Genomic DNA, 26,606 nt, shown 5'->3' with positions numbered 1-26,606 from the left:
AAATCGAAGTTTAAAAATGATACTGATTAAAAACGTAAAATGTGTTTTGGTTAAGGATTGATCGTTATGTGCTCTATTCCTATGATAATAGATTAATGTCTGTTTGGTGTTTCGTGACCCCTCCATTTGTTGTTTTAGATTCCATTCGTAAAGCCGTGTTCCAATAACAAATGAGCTAGCGTAAAAACAACACAGTTTTTATAAAACATTCATTGATTATTTTGTGTGAGTGCTTCGTTACCGTAGGGTTGAAAAGTCATATAAGATGATATTGTATTTTTTTGTTGTGTTATACATCAAGAAACTTAACAAAAACTTGATTTCATTTAATTGACTTTTTTCTGATTTTAAATAATCTTTATGCATTGATAATGACTCATATATATGACATATTTAATTTTTGATGTAACATTTGTCACTGAAATCTCACACATTGAATACTATTAATAGATACATGTATATATACAGCTCCGTTCAAATGATGTGTGAATGCTTCAATCACTAACTGGAACTGTTAAAAGTCCAGTCGGCCATTGGATAGATACCTTATATACACAGAAGTAGAGACCAGAAAGTTAACACGCTTCTGCTACCCATTGATAATATGCCAGAAGAGGTTTTACGAAATTCTGATTTGTTGGCGTCTTCTGCTGAAAATTAAAAATATATATGGCGACATGATTTCGTCTTTTAAATGTTTAGGGTATAAATGATGGTTGTCTGTTGTGTGTATCTAAATTATCCATCCTTCATCTATCTTTATTGAAGAGCCCACAGGTACGGACCGCTGTATCCCACTACAAGTTTATAATAACAAGAAATATCTTTAAAAAAGATAAACGGCATAATTTTAATGCTGGTGGTTATAATGTAAAACTGATGGTGACATAAATTAACGAAATAAAGCGTTTTAGCACGAATAACAAAATTATATCAGTTTGAATCATTTTCGGTAATAATAAGACTGCATTTGAATCAGGAATATGATTTTATTAATGTGTCATCTAAAAAGATAATCTAATTATTCAGCTTGCATTCAATCTTATCTTTGTTTCGTTTTTAACTGCATACCTGCATTTTGCATTTACCGCTACATTGACCAATCACATACTTCATCTTGACCAGAAACGCCACCTGTCGCGTCATATCCGGGGTCAAAAGAAAATTATACGGCTATGCCGAAAAACGATTTAAAGTGGTATTCAGGTGACATTGAAGGGACGAAAAAAGATCTGTCCCTATTGCAACAAGTAGGATATCGATTCCTTCTTTTTGTCTCTGCTCTGTGTTTTTGTGCTTTGTCTCATCTAGGTGTCTCCTTGTCACTCGTCTCATATGACCCTGGTTGTTGTGAGGATGTCGGGCTCCAAAAAAACAAAACATATATCTGTGTTTGGCCTTCTGTTCTGGCTCTATACGAATCTCTTTATTTTGATTATAGTAAAAATCTTCACACTATTCTTACATACACTTGTTAATGCAATGTAGATACACATGAACATCGGTCAGTGTGAACCAATTAACCCACCCCGTTCATAAAACATCACATTGATCGCATCAATCAAATGATATCTTACTGAAGAAGTTTGTGTTGGACACTACAGTGTGGGAGTTTTGCCTTTAACTGTCGTGTGTAGCAAGTCATAGAGCTTCACGTTGGATGTTCATACTCCTACACAATGACATAATCCATCCTTAGTTATATGTCAAAGGGCATGCCCTTTGTGATATACACTGTTGCTGAGTAATTCTAAGATGTAGTAGTTGGCCGCAAATGGCAGGCCTTAGGGATTTCTTTTTTATTTCCTGTCTGTCTGCACCGCATCGCGGTCTTCTGATGCGTCGACAATATTAACCAGTAACGGAGTCCTGAATGCATAAGGTGCCAAAAGAGCCTATCTCCTCCAGCAGTTTTCTCACATTACAATGCATGTTTTTCAGTCTTTGGTGGTTTTGGTTGGTTACCGATATGTTCACGAAACTAAGTTCTAACATCGGTTAAACAAGGGCAAGATATGCACAATAAATATATGGTGTAATGATAATAAGACGAGATGTTTCGGAAGAGTAAGCGTATTCTACTTAATCGGCGACACGTTAACCTAGGTCAAATCATTAAAATGTCACCTCTTTAAAATGGGGACTAAGTTTATGTCAAGAAACTAATAGGCATATCACAAAACATCGACTAGGCATAACGTCATACGGCAAAGGAGAGTAATATTCCTTGATGAGATCATGGTAATTATTGTTATGGTTTCGGAGGCATAAACTTATAATAAAACATGTAGGTTAAGATCCTGAATCCTGTCATTTATTCGAACAGAAATTCCGGTTGTAACTTTTAATGTCAGTGTGATATCGCACTTACGATTCTCGACAACGTTTTTAATAGTTTAATAATGTGGTGTTGATACAGTTACGATATGTTTTTGTAATGTAGCCATCGAACTGTTACCATCAATGAATAATAGATTAAGATTTTTTGTAATGTAATGTATTAAGCTTCTGATTTGACAGCGTCTGTTTTTCTCCTTTCAATTACAGAATTATTATCGATTGTTTGAATACTGATATTGATATTGATACATAATATATTAATGAAAGATATCAGTAAGCCGTAGGTTCAGATGTAACACTTGGGTAACCCCCATCCTTTTTGTGCGAAACTGCAGCACCACAGGACAAAAATGGTAAGGATTATTGTCCTTGGTTCGTTCCAACTGTTTTATCCTGTTATAATCATACTATCAAAGCTGTCTGGTCTTTTGAACCAGTAGGAGGTTCATTGCCCAGATTCTTCTGGTGATTGTTGCCGACGAGGGAAAACAGAGCTGTACCTTATCCACTGTACAGTGTATATATATATTTAGTATATGTGCTGGCATTCTTGTTGTATTAACATTGATGATTCGACTGTCATTAACACAGTCTTTGTGTTAAAGGCACGTTGTATTGGTTAATGTCATATTAATCACATTTTCCTTTCCTTTCTTGATTAGAATGATAATTTCGTTTGTTGTCTATTGTAACAAAACCACATATGAAAAATTAAATAAAAAACAAAAAAACGAAGTGTTAATGTTGTTTGTCAACATTTTGTGAGATATTGGTAAATTCTTATCTTATGCATTGCATGTAAACAGTCGCTAGTTGAAAAGGAGTGTTGTATATCAAGGATTTGTTTTGCATGCTGTAATTGTGTGGCGGAACTATTTATATTGTATAAGTTGTTAAAAATTATGATTAAAGATATCAAAACAAATTTCACAATAAAACTATCGACTGAACGGCTCCTGTAATGGCGAGGATAGGGTAATTATACCTTAAAGTATATGATCTGTCTGAAAGCATCGCCTGAAAATAAGTTTTCTTAAGTATACCTGTCATAGGAAGTTCGAAACATATCATTTGTGCATTTTGCTATTAGAGAAATTGATACGTTATGGGGACGAGCTATACAAAAATGTGGAGCATATAGATACGCTTCTATTCTCAACAACTATCCATTGATTCCATTGTTATTAAAAGTAAGGCAATAACTAGTACTGCTGATCGGTTTTGTCTATGTAGTGCGCTGACGTCGGTGCTCTCTCTGCTGCTGCTGTTGCTGACAGCCAATTAGCGAACGATGCATTGGACACATACAAATGCATGTACTTCAACACACAGGTTTAATTGCATTGGCAGTTTTGTTTTATATCGAGTATTTCTATGAATTAGCTTTATAACAATGCTTCGAAGTTGACCTTGTCAGGGTTAGTTGTGTGTTCGCGAGAGTAAGCGTACGTAATTTAACATATTGAAAACTAAATTAACGAACAGTTTATGATATAAGAATGATGATGTGTGCATATTCTACTAACATTATACATATTTATTGATTATTGCGATTTTATAACCTCACCACACTCGTTCATGCCCCTTTGACTAACTTCAATATCTTTGCCCTGTCCCATTATCAATAAAATGAAACATACTTTCTGTTTTTGTCAAACGATTTCGAGTTTGGCTTTTAATTGAAATGAGTTTGTTCAGGTATTGATTATACTCGGTTAAATAAACATTGCGTTAGCACTGCAGCTGTTAATATTACCGCTTTATGCTAGAACTACCTGTACAAACAGAAATAAACAACATCTTCATCTGTTACTATCTTCACCACAATAATCTACAACTAACATCACAAATGCATGCATGATTCATTTTTATATCCCGATCAATTCAATAATGCATTGATCACGCTGACCTTCAGAAGTCTGTACACTGGTATACCATTCCTAACACCTTCTCTCACGAAGTCACAATACAACCTTAACACTTGTTAACGAGATACAGATGTATAGCCGCTCAGTTAAGATATATCTATAATGTTATGTTTCCCTTGATGCCGCATCAGTTGCTCATGTGTAATATTATACTCTGTAACTATCACAATTGTTTATATTGATGGAAAACATGGTAGTTTTATCTAAATATGTTAACTCTCAATCTTGGTTATTCGAACTATCCTTCTTCCGTTCATCCTAAAAATAAATGAATATACACACGCAAAGTGATTATAATTTTCTTATTTTGATATTGAGAGAGAGATTATTACAGATATCGTGAACATTTTATGTTTGGATAAAATGATTTATAAAGTATCATGTGAAACGTTTCCATGACTTACTTTAACAGCGTCTTAAAACAGCAGCAAACATATCGCATCCACCCAATGCCAAATCCACTATATATCATCCCACTTATTCAATTCTACAAAGCTAAAATCGCATGACGTGTATAAAGATTGATTATACTATTTCTATAGAGTATGTCATTGTGTATAGACGAACCTGTTTAGGTCAAGTGGAAATCCACATGGGCTCCTTTAACATGACGGTATTATTGTTTACAAATGCGGATTAATCTATTGAGGAATTAATAAACCTCTTTAAAGCTCAGTAACTTGCACAGATATCAGTCGAGATCACTCGTTGTTGAGGGTGAGCGCTCGGTCTACGCTTGCTGCCCGGTAGAAGGAGGAACTGGTCTCCATGCCTAGGGATACATCATTGATTTATCACAATATTAAAACTGTAATGTCTAAAGCAGAAAACCGTTGTACTGTAAAGATATGCTTAAATGAAAAACGACAACACATCTTCAGAGCAATTCACGTTTAACAGATGGGCTGCAATAATACGGTGAAAATAGCTAAGAGAACAGCAATAATGCGTTGTATATATCATAATACTCTGATAAATGAATCCCTACCTTACTAACGAATATGTTAACGGCCATCCAATATAATCGGATCCCTCCTACTTATCATTGCCTACCCGGATTCGTCATGAAGCTATGCTGTGGAACATGGATGTGTGTCTCCCAGAGAAACTATCACACAGAAATGATTTCAGCAATGCTTTGAAGGCGTATATATCCCCACCTGGTCTAAACCATCGCTAACCAGTGCAACGCTGATTCCTTTGCGGTCCAAGTTACACTCATACTCGTCGTAGTAATTACTCAAATGGACATAGGTTATAACTTCGATTTGCACATTCGCTGTACCACAAGTGTCAAGCCCGAAGCGTAAGCGTAGGTACACCACTGGCCAGGAGAGAATCGGGTGGATCTGGCTGTAATGTTTCCGTGGACTGCGTCATAAGCACAATGCGGCTTTATCCCTTATCAACAAGTAATAGCATATAAGCGGCGTCGTAGTACACTGATGAAAACGAAACACTGAGGGTCGTCGGAGACAATGTATTGACAATCTCGCCTATGGATTCATCTAAATAATTAGTGGTAGCAGCGTGTGTGTACGTGCCTAACGAGTGAGGTCTTAACAACGACTTATTACGCTGAATATATACCTTATTTACTAATAATGTGAATCGGTACTTGGCTCCATGAGTTAGATAGGGTCACAGAACATTATATAACTCTGTTCTATTGATTCCGACTACGTGTGTCTCTAATCGCTGACTTTAATATGTCAATATCGTAAAACAAAGCCCAGCAGATGTGTTTTTGACAGTGCCTGCAACTTCGGTCTGGTGACAGATGATATGAACATACAGACACAAGAGAATGAAAAGTCAAGTGTAAAAACAAACCCGAGAGAGGATGTTATAGTGCAAACAATTGATTGTTTTAAACATTTCATAGTAGGATTTAATTTTGATTTCATGAATGATCATCACCTGAATAATTGCACAACATTCTTGGATTGCCTACATTTGTTTAATGTGATTTTCGCAGAAATGTGTTTAGTAAATGTGTATCAATACACGTAGCCATATTGTTACACGTGTATAAGCCATCAAAAGTCAAGAATTTTGAAAAAAATATATATATTGAACAATACGAACGTACATCAGTATGATGTAACGTCTGTTGTCAAATAATATAGTCAATTTAGAATAGAATATATCATACTTATACTGTCGACTACGTTGGTACCAATTGTGATATATATAGTGTGTGCGAGTGACAACCGAAGGTTACACATTATATACAGGAATTGAATAAAGGCTTTCTATATATTATATCTAGCAGGAATAGTTTGTTTGAGTGCCTTGTCAACTGAGGGAAGTCGAATATTCTGGAATTTACACTGGATGTAGGTACTTGCGAAAAACCCATTCTACCATATCCATTTTGGATTAAATACGTGGAAATATATGTGCAACCATCATCGCATCAAAAAGTGTATGCCTGTTGTGTTTTGCGTGTTTTCAAAGGAGCAAGGGTAAACGTTCCTGAACAACTTTGCAGGTATTCTAAAGCAGGAATAATTTCGTTGAAATCGTCGATATGTTTCCATTGAACGCTTGTTCGGATTAACGTTAGAAAATATTTCCATGAGGAAGTTCATTTGTATGGAAGAATTAACCCAGTCAGTGAGTATCAACAACTTGTCGTCACGTGTTGCGGTGGCCACGCCCTTTCCAGGACCCCGGTCATGAACTATCTCTGGGCAGCGCGGTCTTGTCTGAGGAAAATTATCGATCGTTACGTATTCGATATAGGTAAGATAACACTAGGCTGGGAGGAGTTGAGTTACAATTGATATATGAGTTGTATGATCACTGATGCAGATTAGCAAAACAATCCAAGTCACTTAGGTGTTTGTTTTAGGAAGTCAGATAACTCCACCATGACTACCGGTTCTATTTAGAGTTGGAATTTTAAAGAAATAGTGCTGGCACGGCAGCGTGTAAGCCTTAGTTCCAGCCAGGTTACAAAGTACACAGTGGATACACAATGAAGCTTGCGATTCATTCCAGGGCTCTTGTAATCGGTTACAAATCAGAATAATTGAAATCACTACAATATATAAAAATAATTCCGAACATAGATAAATATAAACTAGGTCAGACATTACAATCGTTGTATAGTAAAACAACAGGTAAAACGTTACGGGGCGCATACACTTCTCGTGTTTGAGTCAAATATTTGATGACGCAATGAAGCTAAATGCAGCACAGCTTCCAAAAATACCCAAACGTTAAGTTAATTGAAGACAGCAATTAACTTTATTTAGATCGTCACCTTGGGATTTCTCTCCATTACACCACGTGCAAAGTGTTTTAGAGACACAACCAAGAACATGCATATATACAAATTTCTAAATATAAGAAAGTTTAAATCTGACTTAGGAAAATCATATACATTATAAATGTGTGCGATAAATGCATTTACTTTTTAATTGGAATGAGAATCAGGAAGCTATATCGAATCAAGTAGCTAAGTGATCCAAAAATATGTGTTTAGTATTTATCGAGATGGGTTACTTCTTGCATGGATATAGGTTGTTCGTTATCGAACTCAAGGACATATATTGACATCATTAGATTCATATTAACATGCATATAATGCAACCACTTACAAAATGTAGCATGCTACAAAATTATTGCAAGCTACAATGTAACTAGCCGAGTTAACATTATAGCTACTCAGTATCTGAGATTAACAAGACTCGTGCACCGATACATCGCCTGTTTGTACCGACCCTCCAGTAATTAACGGCAATGTGAATCCCAAAGTACAAAGACTAGCTGTTTGTACACAAAGGATCCATATTTGGCGATTGTATTGGCATGCTGAGCATTATATTGAACCGGAATTGTTCCATCAAACAATTACCTCTAGCTACCCCAAAGGGGTTCTAGAATCATTGAGCACTCCGAACTACCATTACGGTTTTACTTCTGGTGGTACTTTCGAACTTGATGCGAGTAACATCGTTGATTGGAAAAAACGACTCCCTTGTGATCACTGTTCTGAAAGTCTCTTCCGAACCTAATGTGTCAAGCTTCTGTGCACATAAATATCATATTTTAACATTTGTTATCTTTTGTCAGTTTTGTCCTTTTGAATCTCGGGATCACCCAAACACTCTACTTCCATTGATTAAAGAGCATAGTTAGAATGATAGAATGCCGATGTTCGGCCTATGTAGACGTTAAGAATGAATCGGTGATTAATCAGTATCAAAGAACGTCAACAAAACTAGTGTTGTTTAGTTTTTTCATACCAATTTCACGCAATTTGCTCACTTTATATTTGCGATCGAATGACCACCGCAAGGATATAGTTTTTAATTTAAATTATATATGTAGTATCTTTCATAATAAATGTTAACGAAACAGGATATAGAATGATGTAACAAAACTTACACCTCGTATATTTTCTAAATATATATGTATGTAACCGTTTATCGAAAATGTGTTGGAAAAAAAACAAAGTACACATCTTAGCTCATTTAACTTAATATTGGCGAACGACAGAAAACATACTTTTACAGGCATGCATGTATATACACATTGTGAGTTTTGGGCATTGTTAGCGATTTCTGATATGACAAATTCCATGCAGTTATCTAAATCATTCGTTACCTATTTGACATTTTTCTGTATATTAACATGGTATTATGAAACATGTAATTGAACAGATCTTACAGTGATTGATTATTGTAACTTATATAGTATATGCAGTATCAATATTTAAGCAATATGTAGTACTTTAGGCAAGACCTCTGGTACATGTATTGAAAACGCAAAGGATGTTCCTAGTCACTGTTAGGTACCTATATCTGTTTCCATGGCAATCTCTATTGGTATTCACTAAGAGGATATCCGTTTATCTGATAGACATGAACTTAGTGAATGATGTCCACTCTGTGGTGAAATCAATACTCGATGTCACAGTGTATACTGTGATTGTGACATGAGTGTTACATTTGTCTGCCTTTGGATAAACACTACTGTCGTTGTTGCTACCCTGGGAGTTAGGTAATTGATCCGCACGTGAGATGATACGGTCCAGTAAACACCGAATACATTTTAGGGCAATGGTGTTAAAAAGAATGACCTTTCTGTCAGATTTTGTGGATTTAACATTTCTTTTCAACACACCCCATTATCTAAGTGGCTTAAACGTACAGTATATAGTCAATGACACGTTGATTGTTGCAGTATGCTTCATTTTGCCGTTTTACAATATATAATACTGTAAATCACTTATATTTCGCGTTGGATTTATTTTCGCGTAAATTCGCGAGAAGAGTCAAACGCGAATTCAAATCCCTCGCGAATATTTATATAAGAATGACAAGAATAAGTGGCGTCCATTTTGAATCTACCGTAATCTTTAGTTGGTGAACAGACATCGCAGTTAAAGCAATGATAAATTATATACTAACATATCATATTGTAATTTCATATCACAAAACACTACATATGAACGGGCGTGAACGCTTTATTTACATTGAAAATAACTCACTTCACTCTCCATATAGAAATATCGCCAATCTGTTACGTCATTCGCGAATTTAAAGTCATTTTGAGATCAGAATTCGCGAAATTATGTATTCGCAAATAAGTCGAATGAGGTGAGTTCGCGAAATTAAGTACTCGCGAAATATAAGTGATTTACAGTATATAAACAAAGTAACACAAATGACGAAGGTGGACAACATTCAGACTCGTGCCGTGACCAAGCCTCGAGCTCACGATCTACGGCACAAAATCGCCTAGCCAGAAATGCATGCAGTTTATACCGCTGCGCTGCATCCACGTTCAAAAACGTTTAAATGGCACAGTAATGGTCGGCCCGATACCTGACATAATCATAGTGACACATCGTCTATTAGATGATATGAATGCAATGTATATACATACCTGCTGTCATATTGACCTTATGATCACCAACACATAGTGCAAATGATGCATTGTGCTAATAAGTGTATATGTTTGGGTAAGAGCGGAAGAAAGATTTCAATCGATGTTAGCGTTTGAAGATTTGTTTCATCAACTCACCCGTAAGCCTTTAATATGTTCAACAGTGTAGTACATGTCAAATTAAAGGACATAATATAAACTGCCATATCTTCTCTTCTACAATAAGCTATAATTAGATGTACAGTGTAGCAACAGCAATGTTTTTTTTGGACAATATGTATAACTACTAGGCGCAGTTTTAAACAAAATAGCTGACAGCGCTGGTGAAAGGTGGACTCCCAGCGGTTTATTGGCATGCTATACTCTTACACGATTTGCATAAAGGCTATTTTACAAATGAGGGATTTGGTGTTTACAACAGCGGTAAATCTTATCAAAATCTGTAGCGGGAGGAATATATATATGTAGGTACAAAGTCAGTCAGTACTGTCATTTGATATGGAAATACAATCGATTTGGGTTAATTTACTGGAATAATGTTTTAAATTGCCCTGAGGATCGTTATTTTTCATTCACTCAGATATCTAAACGATATATTAGTGCAAAAGGGTTAGACAACCCTGTCAGTAGTGTACACATGTTGATTTTACGATTCTAGAATGTGGGTGTAAACGCATTGAACATGAAACACTCTTGGATGTGTCAGCAACATATTCCAAAGTGGAAAACAAATTGCTCTATGAAGAAGATTGACACTGTAAATTAAACCGTTCGTATCAGATATGAAATGAACATTGGTTGAAAATTTTTAACAATTTAATATCGGAAGTAAAATGTATAAAACAACAGAAAATACCGACATAATAACGAAACCGCAATTCAAAATTGATAAAGAGCAAGATACAGAAAATCAAAGGTCTGCATGCAGACCGTAGGAAATGTACGATAAGAACAGCATCAGTTAAATTGATATGAAATAAACATCGCTTCTGTGTCTATGTACAATTGTAGTCTAGGCCCTTCCTTGTGGTCACAGAGTACCATCAGTGTATCTCTGCTATATTTAGGAAGATATAAATTGCAGCGACTTCATTGGGTGAAGTTAACAGAACATTGCGTCTATGGTAATATGTTTCGGAAACATATAACGGTATATTTGGTGTTCTGCCTTATCCTGTTGTAGATCATGACAATGCTATTTTTAGTTTTATAGTAACCCATAGGCATTTTAGTACAAATGTAATAATGAATATCTGATTGTTTCAGCCACCACGGGCAGTTAGGGACAATTTGATTGCTCTGATGTTTTCGTTGTTTGGAGTCACGTCGAAGCGTTTCATTTATATTGACAGGAGTTGTAAGCCATTTTCTCTGGGCTAGTGTGATTGCTTTGTAAAAATAATTTACTGAATTGAATACATCATAAAATTACAACAAAGATAAAGTTGATGACGTTTCGCTCTTATTTTCTTTTTTAATGATGTGTCATTTTAACAGACATCTGTTTATGTTTTATAATATTTACACAGACATTCTTTCGTTATTATGAAAACGACACAGGAATAATGGTATAATGATATGAAAAACTGGTAGTTAATACTTAATTGTATATTCTAATTTGGAATATGAGAAATACATTAAAAATTATAAATGATTTAATTTTATTGTAATAAGGCATGGCCACAAGACCTAATTATATACACCTGCTAAAAAGTACGTTTATTTTAGCGAAAGTTTACGATTAACGTTATATTTTTTTTACAAAAGAGAACAATAAAATCTGACGAAAGTTTAATATATACTTCTTGTGATGGTCTCATGTTATCATATGAGAATGGAGTAGAGATTTAAAATCGACACCGATTCAGTTACGTTCATACATTGTACCTATATGAATGTCATTCCATTTTGTAGTGTTATAGGGACTTTCAGTAGAAAAAGTTTATGTCGTAGTTCATATATAGGTTTTCCAGATATCACGATTTTCACGGTAGATGTGAAATAGCGGGAAAGTTTACACATAATAGAGGGATTCATTATATGTCGTTTGATGAAGAATAAAAACAAACGTAATGGTAGCTATCATCATCTCATTATAAATTACCATATTTCATTTTGTCACAGACAGGTCGACATTTCATAACATCCTCGTCAGTTTGCCCGGGAGTTTTGCTATGACTACGCGGTTCCAATTTTGAGGACGTTGCATTGGGCTACTTTGATATTTATGATGTGGGGTGTCTTCGAGTGATCATAAAATGTGTGTCGTAGCATGACTTGGTATTATTGCTTTAGGATTTAGATTGGATTGTCCTTGTATGTTTTCAAAGCAGAAATGTGATTATTTACTCTGTGGTTTGTGTGTGAACGACTTCATTTCAACGTGAATTATGTTTATATTTAAAAAGCTTTATTGCTTTTTTATCATCGAATACTACACAAATACTTAGGTAATGTCATTTAGATTTAATATATATTTATTACAGAATATCAGTCTACTGAATACGATGGTAAATACTCATTATAATGACTATACAAGCTCACCTTACATTCAATCATTACATTCTGTGACTCCATCTTTGCTGTTTTAGGCTTTAATTCAATTGCTTCTTTTGTCATAATTCACTTGGATTCAGTTGTGTGCTGTGTAATTACCAAAGCCAGTGATGATACTCCTGATATAATTATGACTAAACCCGACTTTATTTTATTCCGCTATGGCCCGCAGCGCACCAGTTAAATTCTAAGATATATATTAGCAATAATGTACGGCTGTATAGAGAATAATGTCGGGGAAGAATCAGAGCCTATTGTGTTGGCACAATAAAAACTCGCGTCTGCCCTCCTGGGTCCTAAATGTATCACTATGTTAAGAGTACGTATAGTTATTGTATGTGTACCGTCTCAATCACCAGGGTTGGCGAATGATAAGTGACCCGATGAAGTTGTACTTAAGCGAATCTAAATTATAACCACTTAACAATACTAAAATCCGAAACAATATTGTGGTCCTATATTTTCCTTATTTATGTGATTGTGTCAGGTGATCAGGTAAGTGTACATTAAGGTACATTGATCGGTCATTCGTTATACTCTTGACTAAAGTTTGTATGTACCGGTACGCACTTTGTGAACATGGTATTATTAGATTTCAATACAGAAGCATATATATCCGGCACTTAAACATAGATTTTTCTCATACCCATCATATCTTTTGTTGTGTTGTAATCTTATTTTTGGGTTCTGTCCCCTAGCCGAGACATACCGGAGTCTTTAAAAATGGTAGTTGCTGCTCCTGCTTAGCACTCAGCATATTAGGAGTGGGACGACTGGTCACCCGTTGTCAGTACAATGTGACCGGTTGGGGTGTGTTGCTTGGTGTCTTCGGCAGTATGCTTCAGTGAGGTAGCACTATAAATCGGCAAAAGTTCCGGCCTATCACAAGGAGACTTAACACGAACATGCATGTCGCAAGCGCGGGAGGCCGTCCTTAAATGACTATAGCTGTTAATAGCACTTTAAAGAAAATAAACCAAGCCAAACCAATTCTTCAATATCGACATTTATTGAAACTGAATGAGTATCCTAGAACTTTTTCCGAAATAAAGAAATACATGTTTTAGTAAATAGACGTTTGTATCCTATAGCATACATCGATAACAGTTAAACAAGACATTGTTAGAGTGACGGTCAGTACAAAATGCATTACCAACAACCTTTGTAATGTAAATAAGATGTAAATACATAATGTGTATTGCATGTATATTATATATAATAAAACAGTTTTTAAAACAATAAATTCAGTAGAAGGAAACAATTTATGATTCCGTTTAGATATAGACATTTGATAAAAATGGATATGTCATTCTTAAAAGCTCGAAGTAGTTTTCTTGGTATATTTTCTCGAATATGGAATGCTATTAATGCCTGTCATCACCATCTTGTTATTGATGGATTCGCTGTCAAAAGTAATGTAGACTCTCTCATAACTTTACCAGGATATACTCGCTATCTTTCCGTGTACTGTATAAAACACATATATCAGGTATTCACTTACGACAAAGACTTGACTCTGGAACCAGTCCTATCGATGCTGTCTTCGGTTCGCGGTGACATACACCTGTCTATGTCAACGGACGTCAGGTGAAAATAGATATGTTTATCCGGCCGGAATGCACTTCTACGCCTCCTATTCATTGTAATGTTTTAGGCGTATCCGATCATCACGTGGTCTTTCTCGGAAAAAATACAATTGCTGATGAAACTTACAGTGAATCAAAATTTATAGCGTCCTAGTTTCGAGATGTCCGATATTATCATATATCTTAACTATGTATGTCAATTTTAAAAACAAGACAAATGCGAACATTTTATATGGAAAAACATCACAGAATGGTATGGATTCATTTCAAGCAAAACACATCAGTACCAATATATGTATATAGCATGTTTAGTCAACAATACATATTAATGTTCCTTACGCAGAAGACGGAGGAGCAGTTGGATGCAGCATTTCTTCCGTCAAAACCATTTCATATGTACACGCAGCAGGAGACATCAGAGAAAACACCCTTCGTGCAGAGGCCCGTAATAAATCGCCCTTAAAAACGTGCATATTATTATCCCACTATTCCTCACCAGTTCGTCCATCATACATATATCACTTTAACCTTTTATTTACTTTCTCTACGTTCATTAAGGTACCCACTCTTCTCCCACAATATATCTACAGATTTGTGTTATTTGGAAATATCTGAATGGACAGGCAATCGGAAAATTTGAACTCTTCTTCGTTAGAAGTACACACAGTGTACGTGGTTCACCACCAGATGAAAGAACTACTTATGTTGGTCAGTAGCGTGTGTTTTATATATAGATAAACCGTAATTATGTAGGTCAGTAGCGTGTGTGTTATATGTAGATAAACCGTAATTATGTAGGTCAGTAGCGTGTGTGTTATATGAAGATAAACCGTAATTATGTAGGTCAGTAGCGTGTGTTTTATATGTAGATAAACCGTAATTATGTAGGTCAGTAGCGTGTGTTTTATATGTAGATAAACCGTAATTATGTAGGTCAGTAGCGTGTGTTTTATATGTAGATAAACCGTAATTATGTAGGTCAGTAGCGTGTGTTTTATATATAGATAAACCGTAATTATGTAGGTCAGTAGCGTGTGTTTTATATGTAGATAAACCGTAATTATGTAGGTCAGTAGCGTGTGTTTTATATGTAGATAAACCGTAATTATGTAGGTCAGTAGCGTGTGTGTTATCAAGGTAGATACATCGTTATTATGATGGTCAGTAGCATGTGCATTTAATATGTAGATAAATCGTTATTTCGAAGGCATTGTTTAGTTAATATAATTTCATAATATCATCTTGCATTGTATTGTGTGAGACCGTGTTGTAACATAAACATCAGCTGGAGTGAAACAATTAAATTGTGATGTACTTCGTCCTCTTTCTTTAGTGAAATGCTACTGCTTGACGATATCTGATCATAAAGGTGGAACACTATAATGATTCATACATACCTATAATGTTCCATGCCTACTTTTATGGTAATTTTATTAAATATGCTTCCGGTTTAATAGCCGAACATTTTGTATACCACGCATCAATTTTCCAGAGTCTGGAATATTTTCACGTTTCTTGCTCTGGCAACCATAATTCTGTTACCATGTCAATAGCATAAATCTTGCCATTAGCAGGATACTAAATCATATACGAGATAGGCTCGAATTCGCTACAGCGCTTAGAAGGAACCCCGTTGTCACAAATATAACATACGATAGTGTGTGCGTCGCACGTGACCCTAGGAAAAGCGTCAATAGATCATGAGCAGATGTTAACAGAAATACTAAACTGACACTTTCTGCTGCAGTCATATTAGATGAGGTATTTTATCATTGAAGGGGCTGTGTTTCTATGGTTATCAATTGTGTTTCATAATTTACATTTTTTTTTTGTAAAATGGGAGGGTCATCCCACGAGCTTTACAAACAAACAGATATTTGTTTGTTCGGATTGTGTTACTATCATGTGTTACTGTTCATTAGTTATTCATGTTTACTAATAGTTGTAATGTCGTACAAATGATTCATTTACAGACCCATATCATTATAGAAATCAAACAGTTACTTTTTAACAGTTAACGTACTAATGCATACATGTTATGAAAATGTTTATTAAAAAAAGCACGTATGTATTGCGGAATAGAGCATGAAATGCAGTATGACAGGTACAAAAAAATACCTACGTAATAACTAAAATCTCACGCTTTAAAAAAAATGGTTTTACCTTCTCAATGTAAGCGTTATTGTAAGGGTTTTACCTTTGCAATATAATCGTTATTGTAAGGGTTTTCTTTTCCTAATATAAGAGTTATTGTAAGGATTTTGCCTTCCCAATATAAGCTTTGTTGCAGGAGTTTCACTTTCTCAATATAAGCTTTGTTATTAGGGTTTTACCTCTCAGTACAAAATTATTGAAAGGTGTTTACCTTCACAATATAGGCTTTATTGTAAGGTTTTTATCTTAATATAAGCTTTATTATGAGGGGTTTTCTTTCTAAATATAAGCTTTTTTTGTAAGGGTTTTACCTTCTCAATAATATCTTTATTGTAAGGGTTTTACCTTCTCAATACAAGCTTGATGGTAAGGATTTTACCTACCTTTGCAATCTAAGTTTTTTTGTAAGGGTTTTACCTTCTCAATAAAACCTTTATTGTAGGTGTTTACTTTCTCAATAAAACCTTTATTGTAGGTGTTTACCTTCTCAATAAAACCTTTATTGTAGGTGTTTACCTTCTCAATAAAACCTTTATTGTAGGGGTTTAACCTTCTCAATACAAGCTTGATGGTAAGGATTTTACCTTCTCAAATGGCCTTCGATTGAAATAATGATGGATGCCTTATGTAATGCTGGATACCGTCATTTATACAATTCTAAGTTGATATGAGTGGTTTGCAATCATGTTGTGTTTCCTTTTATTTTGTTTTTTCTTTGGGGTTTGGTGTGGTTATGTCCGACTAACCTTTATCGTGTATGTAAGCGTTTGGTATACTGTATAGATGTACATTGTATATATTTCTCACGTGGTAAAACTGCGGAAATCTGCTTCTTCTACCTGCACGACCTGGGAGAAGACTTTGCTTTATGTTTTACAAATAGTTACATAAAGGACAAAATTTTAGCATCATCTTTCCAAATCCTTCTTTGTATGTTATAAAAGTAATATTGATTAAACGTGCTGTCCTTAAAGAATTCAAAAGGTCAAATAATGGTGATATGATAACAGTCTATACCGTACCGTTTTAGTCCGGTAGATCTATTGATTTCGAATGACCTGAATAACTTAATAAAAAACGAAAATTTATCAAGCGAAATGGCTCACAAAGATTTTCATCCATACTGATATAAACTGATAGGTATTTGTCCTGTTGTATTTATGCTAAATATTCCTATGGTCAATGCCATTTTTTGTCAAGTAAACATTGAATGACGTCCGGGTTAACATAAATAGATGCGTTTTTACCGTCAATTTTACTAGAAATTGAGAATTTTAAAGTAATAAGGTTTTCTGTGTTAAATAATTGTCCATAAGAAGGTAACATAGACATTTCCTTTAAACTAGATACGCGTGTTATTACCTTGATACCAGTACAGCTCAATTTAATTTTATTTCAATCAAACGAATGCGGGTTCGACGTCAAGTAGAACTATTACATTTGGTGCAAAGCTTCTCCCTGCATTGGAATGATGTTTGTGTAGGTCAACTACAACGAGGGCAATTTCATTTAATATGCATAGATTTCTCACGTTCTGTGAGTTGATTTTTGTTCATTGGACGAGAGCCATCAGATGTTTAGTTGTTATGCTATGATAGTTCCACCGTGTGTAGTCTTCAGGACTTGTCTGACATCATATATTAAGTTGTTATGCTATGATATTGTCCCCGTGTGTAGTCTTCATGACTTGTGTGACATCAGATGTTTAGTTATGCTATGATAGTTTCACCGTGTGAAGTCTTCAGAACTTGTGTGAAATCAGATGTTTAGTTATAATATGATATTGTCCCCGTGTGTAGTCTTCATGACTTGTGTGGCATCAGATGTTTTATAATTTAAGGAGTGAATACTTGGTGCAAAAGACGCTCAATGAATAAAACATTTGAAATGATTTTAATGATAGATAACGTATATGCCAAATATTAATAAAACATGCATCATACAGATGTGTTTTTTCCTTCAAGGAGTCTTCAGTGATAAAAGGGATATCATACATTTTTTTTGTCATTCTAGGTCTCAACAGTGATGATAGAGACATCATTCAGCTGTTTCGTCCTTCTTTAACTCGTCCTTAATGTAAGGGGCATTAGACAGCTGTTTTGTCCTTTTAGGACTCGTCAGTGATTAATGTGACACCGTACAGTTCTTTAACGTGTCCAGGACTCGTCAGTGGTGCTAGGGACATCTTACAGCTGCTTCGAGTCAAACACTTCCATCAAAGATATATCGTTGACAGTCCAAAACAAAAACTAAACCCGCATTGATGCTACATTTTGATAGTTAACAATATCTCAGGTTCAACATATGTTTATCTCAATATTCTTACTTAATTCTTATTTAAATATTTGATTATTGAACGTCCCCTTATACAGTGCCCCTTCCTGCATCAAACAGCCGTTTCGTCTTTCCTTCTATGACTCGTCAGTGATGCTGGAATGCGACGATAGACAAAAATTAATGAGGTGGTGCAGTTGCCCTCCTATTCAATTGATTTCATTTTTTGCAATATTTGGTTTCAGAATTACATGTGAGCCATGCCATTATAGACGTTAATCAAATCGTTACATGCAGGTTGCAATCAACCTCAGTGACTAAAGTCTAAATGTAGTGTCTACTACCCATATTAATCTAAAATTCGATAGTGTAGCATCTTTTTGGCGTAGAATTCATCAGTAATCCTAACAATAGAGAGAAAAAGTGTCGAAAGAAACATAGGAAAGATGCCGCTCATTTAGAAATCGGTCCCAATGTAGATTATAATTTTGTAGGCATATCCTTGAATGATTATGAACTCATTCGTAGAAAAGACGGGACTTTTTGTGTAAGAATTCCTTTCATTATAAGCGAAACCCGTCAATTTTACAAAATTGATATAAAAATAAAGAACATTGGTAGACTAATTGAATTTCCAATTCTATTATTAGCTGCATATACAACAGTGTTATACAGTTTATTCTCTAGAGTATTTCCTTCAAAGTTAGATAGTCATTTAATAGTTACCTGCTTCGCAAAGGTTCAGAAATGTAACTGACTTATTGTCACACTGAGTGCTTCCTTCCTACTAATTCTATTGGTAACGTAATTTAGTTGTTCAAACTATAATTTTGTATTCAGCAGAATTATCAAAAGCTTAACAAATTCGAAGCCAATGAAGAGAAGAAGGAACGCTCTTTGGTTACCAATGAATACGATTGGATATGATAACCTAAATGACTAATATAGTATGATTTGGGAACAAGGATGGTGATACGATGATAAGATGACAATTGTAGTAAAATTTGGGAGCAGCGAAGGTGGTTTTATGATCAGATGACTAATGAAGCATAATTTAGGAGCAAAGAATTTGGTATGACAAGGTTAATAATGTAGTCTAATTTGGGAACAAGGAAGGTGATATGATAAGATGACTATTGTAGTATAATTTGGGAACAGGGAAAGGTGGTGATTAGATATTTCACGAGGTATAATTTGGGAACAAGGAGGGCGATATGATGATAAGATGACCAATGTAGTATAATTTTGAAAGAAAGAATTTGATATGATGATTAAATGACTAATTGGATATAATTTGGAAACAGCAAAGGTAATTTAATGATTAGATGATTAATGTACTCTAATTTAGAAACAAAGAAGATGATAACTAATGTATAATTTGGGGACTACAAAGGTGATATGATAATTAGAAGACGAATAATGTGATAGATATCTTCGGGAACAGTTAAGAACGTATACAGATGGTATCCCACTACATGTATTTGCAGAAGGGCACTAAAATTTTCTTCCACGTGATTTTGGGCGTCTATCGTAATTTATATTTCATTTCAATTATTTTATATATAATCTATTCCATTGATAATTTTAGCTTTTTCTGAAAGGACATCTAAGTCAATCGTTAGATTTTTTTTATTTTGTCAAAGCAATTACATATCATACTAATCACATAAGATTTATTAGCACAAGCGTTTAGTTCCCCTTATGTGTATCGTAAAAGTAAGTAGTCCTTTACGCATTTCAATGACATGCATTACAGATATAAGACAACAAAGGTAAATCACAGTGTCTCCAATAGGTTAACGTGGGCTATAAAAATACACTGTCTTTTTATTCAGCCAGGGATGTAAAATGTGTGTGGTATCAAAGTGAGGTCAGGGACATATCAGGAAGAAATGAAAGAGAGATCAAGGTAAAATGAGGGGAAGGGATATGGAGAGGACGTTGGAGGGAGGAGTGTATATGCAACTTAAGGATAAACAGAGAATGGATATATAAGATGAATAAGATGGGTATATAGAGCAGGTAAATAGGAGACATGAGAGGTTTAAAAACCAAAACATATGGGAGGTGCATGGGGGAGATTTGAGAGAGATATACATCTGATATAAAATGTGTATACATGTGATATAAAATGGGTTTACACGTGATATAAAATGGGTTTATACGTGATATAAAAGGAGATATATCAGACGGGTAAACATGATATATGAAAGGATTATAAATGTGATATGAATGTAGAATAAGCTGAGATGAAATGGGTATTCAGGTGATATAAGGGTTTTTACGTGACGTGATACGGATGATATTAGAATAATAAAAAGACGTACAAATGTATACAAAAATGTTAATGCATACAACCTGTACGAGTAAGGCAGAAAGTAGAGCTGATATTTATTTGTATAATTTTCCGCATATCTGTTTTAGAAAACACTTTACATTAAACTTAAACACATTTGAATAACGCGATGTGCATTGCATTTATAGAGTAATAAGATGTATGAAACACGGATTTCTAATCAATCTGGACGGATGATTGTAATTACGAATCCATGAAATGAAATGGATTTCACGGCAAACTGCGATACATCTTCGCGTGCTATCTACTACCGTCTATCCCCAGGGATGTTCACGTAAGCAACACACTCCTTTTTGTCTTTAGATCTAGAGCTAAAATGAATAATTATAACACAACAAAAAAACACTTTTTTTACAAATTAAAAAATAAAGATAAGTTTGTGACTAGAAAATTACCCAGATAGGCTGCTTTCTCTTGTTAACTTGCTTTAGTTTTAGAATGTCTGGTTGTGGTCCCTAGCCTGAGCCTCGGGTGTATTTGAAGTGTTGTATTTCCCCGAGGATAATGATATTTGCTTTCCGTTTACATTGAGTCATGGTCGATCATCAAAATTGTGTACATGATATACGTATTAAATCTGATAAACTGTTTGAAATACATTTCGCCTTCGTTTTGTTGGTATTAGACCCTCTGTTGTTTTTATCTTAATACGTGAACTGTTTTATTTCAGCCCTAATTAAGACAAGTGCATTTCCCCTTTTATATGCAGATTGCTGCACCTATTTAGATTAGATCGGCGTTAAAAATAAACTTTATTTAATTTACAACTATTGCAAAACAAGTAACATCAATTTATATTAACGTGTTAACTTGGACGGAATCGTGAGTTGTTTTCCGGAGTACTCGGAGAAAATGAAATTGGTCGCCCAAATGATTCCACACTTTATCACGGCCACGTAGGTAAAAGTAATATGCGTTACCACTACGTCACTGTCCACCAAGATCGAGATGAAGATGCGTTAGATGATAAATATGTGTTTACCGCACTTCTTCGTGCCGACACATTTAGGTAATTGTCCTTCTGTGGCCCAATCGACATATGGTGAAACACAAACAGCGCGGACACGATTTCTAAGATTAAGCGTCGTTAACGTAATAAGGAAACGCTAACGGGACATCCGAACTTTTATCACTGCTATGAAAACCATTTCAAAACTACGTAGTCAAAATCTGCATTGGATTAATGAGTTCCGCATAAAACATCACTTAGTTTATTTGCACTTCAGACTTAATCAATTTTAATTGAAAGAACCATCAGTACAAAGGGTTGGTTTTGTTTTGAAGTGTTTTTATGTATGTAATACATGCATATCTGACTACAAGAACAAACAATCGATATTCAATATAGAACAAACACTAGTACATTATGATCCGATTGTCATCCAACACTGAAAATCAATAATATATAAACCATCACCCACCTACCCCAACATAGTGCTCCTTTTACACTACATCCTCTCTACAAAAGAGTTTATTGTGTTTACACATTATTTCTACAACATATTAAGTTTATTAGCTTACGTTATAACCGATGTTCACTTATGGATTTTTACGAAGGATATGGTGCGGGAAGCCTTGCATGGTGTAGTGGAGCCTCTCCCGATATACATTGATCTGTGTGGATGGATTCACAATGTAATTTTTATCATTTGGTGTGGAAGTTAGCGTAAGTCCTCATTACGGACACATTTTAAGAAAAGGGTGACAAAGGGAAATGTAACGTTATGAGGTCGGGTATTGCCATACTTGGAAATCGGTTAAGGTTGCACAAAAGTTTAAAGCAAGGACGGGGAGTCATTTGGAGCCGGCACAAACAATCCAATGGTATTTTCTGTCCTGACTCTTTCCAGCCACATCTCTATAAGTATCCTTCTTTCAAGAACATATTCGCCAGCGAAGCGTTACAATTAACTGTCTGGACAATGAATGAGCCATGATTTGTTTCTGCCAATGACCTGTCTCCACTGCTTCCTTTATAAGATTTGGCTTCCATAAAGGGTTTAAAAATGACATACTTTACACTGATAATGCTAGCGTAATCTCGAAATAGTAGTTTGAATGAGTAAAATTGATTATAACAAATTCTTTATTTTCGATCACGTTTTTCAATCATCCTACATTTTTGCATTCCTTAATAAAATGTATCAACACTAAAGCTAAAAAAACAACGTCATCGCTATTTGATTTCCTGTTAAGACTGGGTTGTTTTGATACTCGTCATTGGTTGACAAAATATGAAATTGTCTTGGATCATTGTACTGCAACGTGTTGACTCTTCCTGAAAACAGGGTCAAGATATCATTTGTTTGGTTTGTATATCGATTATGTATGTAGTAATGTGTGGATTCATAAACACCCTAATTGCGTTTTGTTGCATTCTTTATTGATCCAATGCTTTGGGTATTTGAATGGTTTTATAATCACCGACATTTATTGTTTGCATGTAGTCACGTTCTCATGGTTTAGCTGGTTGGTGTATTGACAGTAATTACACATTTGAAATATGCATGGGGCTGTAGACGAGCAGTCTAACGCTTCTAACACATTCACGATATCCAAAACAAGTCAAGAAGACGACTTCATCGAAAACGGCCATTTCCTAACTCATTATAGTGTAATATCGAAATGACGTGTAGCTTATAATATGTGTTGCTAATTTTCGATCTTGAATTTTCGAAAAAGAATGAGTAAAAAAATGAATAAATGAATGATTCGGTTTGTTTTTTGAAACAAAATTGAAAGACAAATTTCCACATAACTATTACATCGCAAAACACGTTGATTGATAAGAAACTAATTAGCGTTACATCAGACAAGTCTGTGCATGATAGATCCTGTGATGAAGATGCAATCTCCAGGTCGATTTCCGTGCATGTAGCCCGTTCTGACGACATTATATCGCGTCTGTATAGTTAACTTATTTAGCCAACTGAACACGATGCTAGGAGTGTTCTGAACGCCCAACAGTCGGGCTGAACGCCCAACAGTCGGGCCAATGACATATCGGACCACTCTCATCGACTGTGAATACTTTCCGATGTTTTATTGAGTGTCCTGTGTATTTGTGTTGTTCCGTGTACTTAACGTTAACCTTAATTGTACTACTGCAGAAGCAATACTCTCTAATGTTAGTTTCGAAGTTGTATTACTTGTATAATCTCTTGTCTATAGAAGATAATGCAACATGATTAGGTTTTTCCCCCACTACATAATCACTTCCTGTCTGAAACAATCTTGATAAATTATAACATATGCTATGAGTGAGTCACGCTTTCCAGTGTTGATTTCTTTCTCTTTACCGTTGAAGACTTAACATATTTATTATCTTTCATTTTAGTAGTTATCTATGTTTTTGCTATGAAAATAACGATGATACTATCCTGTGTTCTTTTTTTGTTTTGTTTTTGTTGGGTTTAAAAAAAAAAAAAATAATAATAATTTTATTTTTTTTTACCGTGGAACGTCTATGTACTTTGGTATAAATGAACCAGTCTGAAGGTCAATGTTACCTGTATTATCATTCAATCCGAAACATACACATGCCATATGCCTATGGACAGAAGAAAATTAATCAAATATCTATGATACCAGGAATACTTTCAAGATATATATTAACCAAAATCTAAAAATACCATTTATTGACATCTATTACAATCGAATCAATTAATCGCCTGAATGAATTATGTAAGCTAAGTGTTAGTTTAAAAATGGTTAGTTTCAATTCATTTTTATGACAAAATATTCGAAACGACATGGTTTAAACAATTACTAAATTTGATTATTATATTCAGTGATTATCTATTGTAAACGAACTCATTTTTATTGAAGTAAAGTGTACAGTATAAGAGTGTACTGTTTGAAACTCGATTTTCACCGATATTATCCCTACATTGTCATGTTGTTTCTCACATCAAATTCATGACGTATCTATGGCAACGGAAATTGTCATGGTGTTCCTAATTTCAAATACATGACGTTTCTATGGCAACAAAAACACGTGTAGGTCGTGTTGCCGTAGCAACTCCCGCCACCAAGGAGCAGCCTTATCCATTTCTAAAAGAATAGAACACGAGGTTTCGCTATGAAGGTTGACGTATTTTGCCTTACTGTTTGACTGACTGCCATGCTAAGGTTACAGAAAATGTAGAATCTTTCTCAGGCAGTCACATAAATTTCTAGTTTAGCCTCCAACCGATATGTAACGTTAAATCATTTTCATCCATCTGGGTAAGTTCATCTCAAGGCTTTATTGCAATCCATTCCATGCAATAATTCACCATATGTGACGTCTGACTCTACATATATCACAATATAGAAAATCCACAAATGCATCCAAAAATTGGTTAGGACATGAAGGAGACATTTACAGCAATTATTCCTGACAACACCATTGTCTAACACTGAAGTTCATTAAATATTGAAACAATCATGATGACAGGATTTAATCGATACATACCCACAACCGAAATATTATATTGTTGATAAAGTCTTTGTTTTGATCACTGCCTACTATAGTCCTGTTTGATAAAATAGTTTGTTTCCTGTGTACTGCTGAACTATGCTGACTGTCAGCTCATAGGTTTGTCTCTCCAGATAGCTACATAGCTGTCACCACCGAATGTCTTGTGAACTGTAAACTGATGATAACATCTTGTTTTATATTTTGTATGCTAAATGGATAATTATGTTTTGATGGACAGGAATTTAAAGAATTGGATTAATATATTTATATTACCTTATCTGATTTTCATTTTAATTATGTTTCCTCTAGGTGTCTATTCATTTACCTTTGTCCTTAGTGTTGGACATTTACCCTGTCATAGAGGTTATGGATTCTGTGACAACCTAGATCTTTAGTTGACATGGCTTTTTTTTAATGACCAGATAACCCGTCCTCAATTAAATGTCACTACATACAGTTAAAAAGGTACACTGTCCAGATTTAAATCATTACCTTTCAGTGAAATAACATCTTATAGTTACCTCTAATATCATCAGTGTATTGCATGTAATGAACCATTTAGCGTTAAACACAATTTATTGGATTGCATTGATGCACAACCTACAAGGGAGTTTTTATTTAAACATCATAGTAAGTCTAAAAACAACTTCGAAGCAACATTTTGAACTATCTAAACGCTGGTGGTCTGTACAACACGATTTGTAAAAAAATATATTATTTCTCATGTTAAACAAAATGTGAGTGTAGCAATATATATTTACATGTTTCGGTTGTTTGATATTGTTTTCGAATTTGCCCCATTTTTACTCACAACTTTTTGGCCCCCTGACCTTTATAGGAGTATAGGGCCGTTAAGAAGTCATAACTAACTAACTTCTAACAAAAAAAAGAAGGAAAAACAAGAGAAAGAAAAACAACTTTTAATAACCTTATCATTCATGGACTTTGTGATCTTTGGTATTTAAGTAATCCTCAATCGACATATTTTATTTATAACAGAATCAAACAATTGTGATTGTATGATGCGGTATTTAGTTAAAACTGAATCT

At 34.7% G+C, this 26,606-nt stretch overlaps 1 protein-coding gene across 8 annotated transcripts in view; it reads left to right on the top strand.

Annotated features, from left to right (window-relative positions):
- Window positions 1–26,606, top strand: part of LOC117339993 (Kv channel-interacting protein 4-like) — a 420,070-nt gene that overhangs the window by 184,646 nt on the left and 208,818 nt on the right. For 2 of the 8 annotated variants that reach the window (XM_033901730.1, XM_033901729.1), the window contains exon 1: window positions 6,369–7,016. The exons of the other annotated variants lie outside the window; for them this stretch is intronic. In XM_033901730.1, the coding sequence (XP_033757621.1) occupies window positions 6,950–7,016 (67 nt within the window). In that variant the 5' untranslated portion in view covers window positions 6,369–6,949. Of the gene's footprint in view, window positions 1–6,368; window positions 7,017–26,606 lie in introns of those variants that run through there. 8 annotated transcript variants of the gene reach the window in all.

Source organism: Pecten maximus, chromosome 12 (genome assembly GCF_902652985.1).
Source record: "Pecten maximus chromosome 12, xPecMax1.1, whole genome shotgun sequence".
NCBI lineage: Eukaryota > Metazoa > Mollusca > Bivalvia > Pectinida > Pectinidae > Pecten > Pecten maximus.
Note: the sequence above shows the minus strand (reverse complement) of the source record. Positions and strands in the feature narration are given on the sequence as shown.